Source organism: Rhizophagus irregularis, chromosome 11, assembly GCF_026210795.1.
Source record: "Rhizophagus irregularis chromosome 11, complete sequence".
NCBI classification, from domain to species: domain Eukaryota; kingdom Fungi; phylum Glomeromycota; class Glomeromycetes; order Glomerales; family Glomeraceae; genus Rhizophagus; species Rhizophagus irregularis.
Window position 1 is genome coordinate 4,265,338 of NC_089439.1, and position 6,133 is coordinate 4,271,470.

At 24.1% G+C, this 6,133-nt stretch overlaps 2 protein-coding genes across 3 annotated transcripts; both read right to left on the reverse strand.

Moving 5' to 3' along the window:
- Positions 1-336: 336 nt before the first annotated feature.
- On the reverse strand, positions 337-1,206 carry OCT59_003409 (uncharacterized protein; the record flags this gene model as incomplete). Of its 2 annotated transcripts, none has more annotated exons than XM_025331962.2 (3): positions 337-454; positions 544-609; positions 689-1,206. In XM_025331962.2, the coding sequence occupies 3 exons, from the start codon at positions 1,204-1,206 to the stop codon at positions 337-339; spliced, it is 702 nt and encodes a 233-aa protein (XP_025179608.1). The 2 variants fall into 2 exon arrangements, with proteins under 2 accessions (XP_025179608.1, XP_065996299.1); XM_066145593.1 differs by having other exon boundaries at positions 689-936.
- A 2,372-nt stretch (positions 1,207-3,578) lies between these two features.
- OCT59_003410 (uncharacterized protein) lies at positions 3,579-4,641 on the reverse strand (the record flags this gene model as incomplete). Its single annotated transcript, XM_025325781.1, has 3 exons — positions 3,579-3,696; positions 3,995-4,060; positions 4,130-4,641. The coding sequence occupies 3 exons, from the start codon at positions 4,639-4,641 to the stop codon at positions 3,579-3,581; spliced, it is 696 nt and encodes a 231-aa protein (XP_025179607.1).
- Between the last annotated feature and the right edge of the window lie 1,492 nt (positions 4,642-6,133).

Below are 6,133 nucleotides of genomic sequence, written 5' to 3' on the forward strand. Positions count from 1 at the left end.
AAATATTATATTATTTAAACAAATTTTATAAATTATATTAATAAACTACTTAAACATTTATTATTTAAAAGAATAAATTATACATAGTGTTTTTTACTTTCATATTTTTAATATTTTTAACTAAATTATATTATAAACTAACTTAAGCATTTATAAATTTTATATATAGTGTTTTTATTTTCATATTTTTAACTAAACTTTTATATTTGTTTAACGGTATTATTATGTACTGTACATATCTATAAAATAAGAATGATTATTATTATTATTTTTTTTTTTGTAAGATGAAACGAAAAGTATAACATCACTTAACGTTCAAAAATAAATTAAAACTGTTTAAATGCTAATCACATAATTAAGCATTTTAGTTAACGAATTTCGAATATAAGCTGATAAAATAGTTGGAGTTCGGGAAGCACCAGTATCTATAATATTAAACACAGGTGTTAAATCACTATAGTTTAATAAATAACAATTATAATTAGATATGTATGCGTATTATTATTATATTATATTTGAATTTAAATATATTTATTTACTTACATACTACGTGAATCGGTAAGAACTGGATATCGAACTTCATGAATTAAAATATCCCATTCACCGTTCCTTTTTTTTGAAAAAATTATTATAAAATATATTAATTTTAAAAATTAAATAGCATATATAATAAAATATCAAAACTTACAAGTTAGTATGACTATTAGTCTTTTTATAAAGAAAAATACTCCATAAATTACGAATATCCTGTAAAATAATAGCCTTATTCTTATAATTAAAATTTAATAATGAGGAATGATCTATTTTATTGTACACAAAATATGTAATTCCAATAAATGGATAAATTTCTTCAAGTTTAAAATCTCCAAAATTTCCGGATTTGTCTGATAGAAGATGAGTTAATCCAAGAACGAATTTCATAAAATTTACGAGCATCATATCATCAGGAAAAATTTGTTGATATATTCGAACATTTGAAGTTAATTTAATTTGGGTAGGATCAAAATCTCGACTGGTTACTGCATCGACAAATCTTTGAAAGTAAATATCTTTTGACCTTAAAATGACACTTGTTGTATTATTGTTTTTATTTAACCACCAATTAATTATATGAGGATCTATATATTTGTTTAAAAATTTTGCTAATATTTCAGATACATTATCTATATTATCATGATAAATAGATGTTCGCGTTGTTGTTAACATTATAAGTATTTGTAATAAAGATTGTAGCGTCGTAGTTTATTACAAGTGTTTAGATCAACTTCTCGAAAAAAAAATATAATAAACTTTGTCGGGTTATATATTAGGTTTTTTTTTAAATTCGGATTCGTTTTAGTTTTTATTCTTTAAACGATCTAGTATAAAATGTATATGTACAAAAATGAATTAATAATTGAAATATTATTATGGATAAAATAATTACAGGATAAATTATTATACAGTTGAAGAGAAAAAAAAAAATTATTCAAGAAAAAAAGAAAGTTCTACCCAACATTTTATATTGATGCAAAGGTAAAGAATATGATATAAGAAGACAGTGGACGAAAAGCAAAATTACTTTAAAAGGAAAAAAGGAAACCATTGTTTTGTTGTGTAGTAAGATATTCATTGGTGATTTATAATTCGGAATCTACGGTCTTTATTATATATTTTTATTTGAACCGATAAATCCGATAATGCATAATATGCATAATAATATTTTTTATCAAAATAAACATTGTAGTTATATAATTAATAAAGTATTCACTAAAGTATGACAATGATAAAACTTTAATAATTCTATCAAATTTTTTTTTTAAAAAAAAATATGAAATTTAAAAAATTTGAGACGCGAGATTTATTTTATTTAAAAGGATATTTTTAGTAAAATTTTTGGTAAAACGGGTAAACAATCATAGGCATCACAATGTTACATTTTACTGTTACAGAATTTGAAACAAGCCAACAAGCCACGTTTAGAGTGATCGCTCATAATTCCTTGTTTTGAATAGAATTTCCTGATTTGGTATGATGGTGTCAATAAATCATCACAACCTTTTATTTAATATGAAAATTTAAAAAAAAATTACTAGTTTTTCATATAAAAATAATAAGAGAATAAGATTTCAAATGTTAAAGGGGAGATAACCAGGGGTTAACGAGAGGGGATTAACGAGGGGTTAACGAGAGGATATAGTACAAAAAATGAAAAAAATGAAAAAAAAAGAGACAAGACAAAGAATGAATAATACAACGAATCAAAGTCAATATTTAATATCCCAAAAAAAGTAAAAATGCGCTCACTTATTATATTATACCTAAAATCGAGAATAAAAAAAAATACATTTTCGGGTTTGGCTCAATTAATCAATCAAATTATTAAAAGTTATTTAATTGACAGGTTCATATCAATAAATATTAATTTTATTTAATAAATATAATGCGAAATAATATCATTAAGTATTGTACAAAATTTTAAATTTTTAACAGATGTGTTGACCATATGATACATTTATGCGTGTTGCAGCAAGAAGAGGTAAATTTAAATTTTTTTTTTTAATCCGAAAAGTTTCATAAATTGTAAACGTTTTATGCATAAATAGTTATTTATTCGAGAGAATAAAACAAAAAATAAATGATTGTCAGTGAAATGTTGTCATTGTGATTGTCGATTGCCTCAATAAATATCGGAGATGTATATTAGAATATTTTAGCAAATACCATATTAGTGATTGACAATAATATCATAATATCCTAACATGACGTTTTAGGACTTTACAAAGATATTTGTTGACGCAGTAACCACCATACTACTCAAATTGCTAATATCCGCATAATAAGAAATTATTTCGCAACTCCTAGTTCACGTGCCAGGTTTGATGTTACACAATGAGAGGATCAACAAACAAGCAGGGGATAATACAAGTTTTATCTAATTATAAATGATGTTCCGGAGTCCGGGACAATCAATGAATATTCGTACTGTACGACATTGATTTTCTGTCCGATAGTCAGTGAATAATTAATTAATTGACCCTAATTCCGGTGTTTTTTTTATTTCATGTTATTTCCGTAAATGTATCATAAAACATGGAAATTATCCAAGTTGCTTAAATTTTTAGTCATTTTCCCGTAAATGTTTCATATTCACGGAGTTTTTACAGAAATCACGTATTAAGATTTTTTACAGGGATGAGATTTTATTTGGAAAAAAAGAATTAATAATGATTTTTTTTTGAAAAATAATTTTGTCGATAAATAAAATTTGCTAGTAATAAATCTCGTATTTGCATTCTATAGTGTCTATTTTATTTTATTTTTTTTTCTCTTTCATTTTCAAGTTTATATACTTTGGATTATGCTAATGAAACTTTGGATTATACTATTTGTCTAGAATGAAATATCAGTCAAATATAATTATGAGATATAATAATATATAATAAATGTAAATTAAATCACGTAATAATATAACAAATTTTAAGAACTGCATTTTAAAAAATAAGCAAAATAGCCAATGAACGATGGGTTAAATGGGGTCAAGTTTCTTGACCAACCTGATTGGCTACATAACAAATTACAAAATTAATTAAAAAAGTTTAAATATTAATTATATCATTAAGTACTTGAATTAACGAATTTTTAATATAAACTGATAAGGGTATTGAAGTTTGAGAAATACCAAGATCTATAATATTAAATGCTGGTGTTAAATCCCTATAATTTCGAAAATTATGTCATAATTAGTTATGTATATGTATATATTAGGCCAGTTCAGCTTTTTTATCGTAATCCGAGTATGTGATCAAAATCAAGAATTGAAGTCTTCTTTTACCACTGATTGCAAAAAATTCTATTTAACTAATCAGCCTCATTTTAAAAAAAATCCCACTTTTCTTGTTTGGAAAATCCAGGTCGCTGATCAGGTTACACAATCCTGACAGCCAATATAGCCAATATTTACGATCAAGAAATGAACTGGCCTATTCTATATAAATAGAACAAATTTACTCACACTCTACTTGAATCATTAAAAATTGGATAATGAGTTTCATGAATTAGAACGTCCCATTCACCATTCCTAGTATTTGAATAATTAATTATTAGTTTAAATTAAAACTTTAAAATTAATATAGAGAATCGTACTTACAAATTAGTATGACTATTCGTCTTTCTAAAAAGAAATATACTCCATAAATTACGAATGTCTCGTAAAATAAGAGCTTTATTATTAGGATTAGAATTAAATAATGAAGAATGTTCTATTTTATTATATATAAAGTATGTAATTCCAATAAATGGATAAATATCTTCAACATGTAAATTTCCGGATTTATCTAATAAAAGATAAGTTAATCCAAGAACGAATTTCATAAAAGTTACGAGTGTCGTACGATCATCAGGAAAGATTTTTTGATATATTTGGACATTTGAAGTTGGTGTAATTTGGGTAGGATCAACGTTCCGGTTGGTTACTGCATCAACAAACCTTTGAAAGTTACGATCTTTTGGCCTTAATATATTATTTTTTATATTATTAATATCAATAATGTTTTTATTTAAACACCATTCTAGAATATGAGAATCTGTATATCTGTTAAAAAATTTTGCTAATATTTCAGATACATTATCAATATTATCATAATAAATGGATGTTCGCATTTTAATAATTAATAACATTGTATTATTATTGGTGATTAATAAACATTCAACCAAAAGTTTTTTTTTAACGGCTGATAATATTTCAAAATAATTAGTGCGTAATAGAATTTTAAAAAAAGAAAATACAAGAAATATGAGAAATATGAGATCAGATAAATAATTGCTATAAGGATTATAATACGTTTAAAAAGGGGAAGCGTTCAAAAGGATGAAATTATAAAAATTTATTTGTTGTTATGCTCTTATAAAATCAATATTTGAAAAAAAAATAATTCGAAAAAAAAAGGTTTTGGCTCAGCATTTATATTGCTGAAAAAAAAGTTAGTCCGAGTAATTAAAAAGCATGTAAAAATAGATTACTGAAAAGGAAAATCATTTTTTTTTTGTGTAGCGATTATTTAATTGAGAAGGTAAAACTTAAAATTTTTTTTCTACTTAATAAGAAAAAAAAATTATCACGTGTTTCCTGATACATTTAGGATTAATAATGTCCTTTGTCTGGAATACTAAATAACACGAGGAATGACGATAATTTGGAAGTGTATATTACGAAAAAAATTTCACAAATGGAAAAACAATTGATTAAAATTATATGCATACATATTTTTAAGAAAGAAAAACAAATGTTCTTTATATTATCTGTAGTAGATGAATAAATAATAAATAAACAATATTATAAATGATAAACAACGTTTCAAAATCGTTTTCACGCTATAAATAGCAAAAGTGCGATGATCATCAGAAAAAATTGTTGTATACTGTAAAGGAAAAAAAAGATAGTATGCTGATTTTCTTTTCCTATGAAAAACGGATATCTGAAAATGTCTTGTTATCTCCAAAATGTCTGCAAATATCTAAAAAAAAAAAATTTCATTATAACTGACTAACCGACTATATATTTTATTTTATAAGGTAGTGCAAGGCAGCGTCCTAAATTGATTTAACAGTATCAATATTTGAAATCCATAGAAATTCCGCATATAAAAACTTTGCCATGTTTCGACGTGTTACGATAAACTAATAATTAATTTTGTCCTAATTGATATTAATATTATTGTGTCAGGAAGTTACTTTAGAATATCGGTTAAAGCCGATACAATAATAAATCGGAAATTTTTTCCGGTGACTTTTTTATCATGTACGAAACTGGATTTAGCGAAACCATAATCGGATTTTGAATAAATTATTATTATAAACAAATTAAATTTATAGATTGATTTGTTTTATAAAAAGAAAAAGAAAAAAAAAAATCTCCGTGAATTAAAAATTATGAATGTCTTACATAATCGTGCATTTAATTAACGATGAATGTTCTTTTTTAATTAGTACAACAAATACAAATAATGAATTCTACAAATTCATTCACAAATTGTATCCATAATGGATGTGTGTTACGTTACTTTTTTTTTTATGGTTTGAACATTTATGATTTTCTAATCACATGTAACGCACTGTAATCATGTAAAACATTTCATTCCGCTGAGACACGATT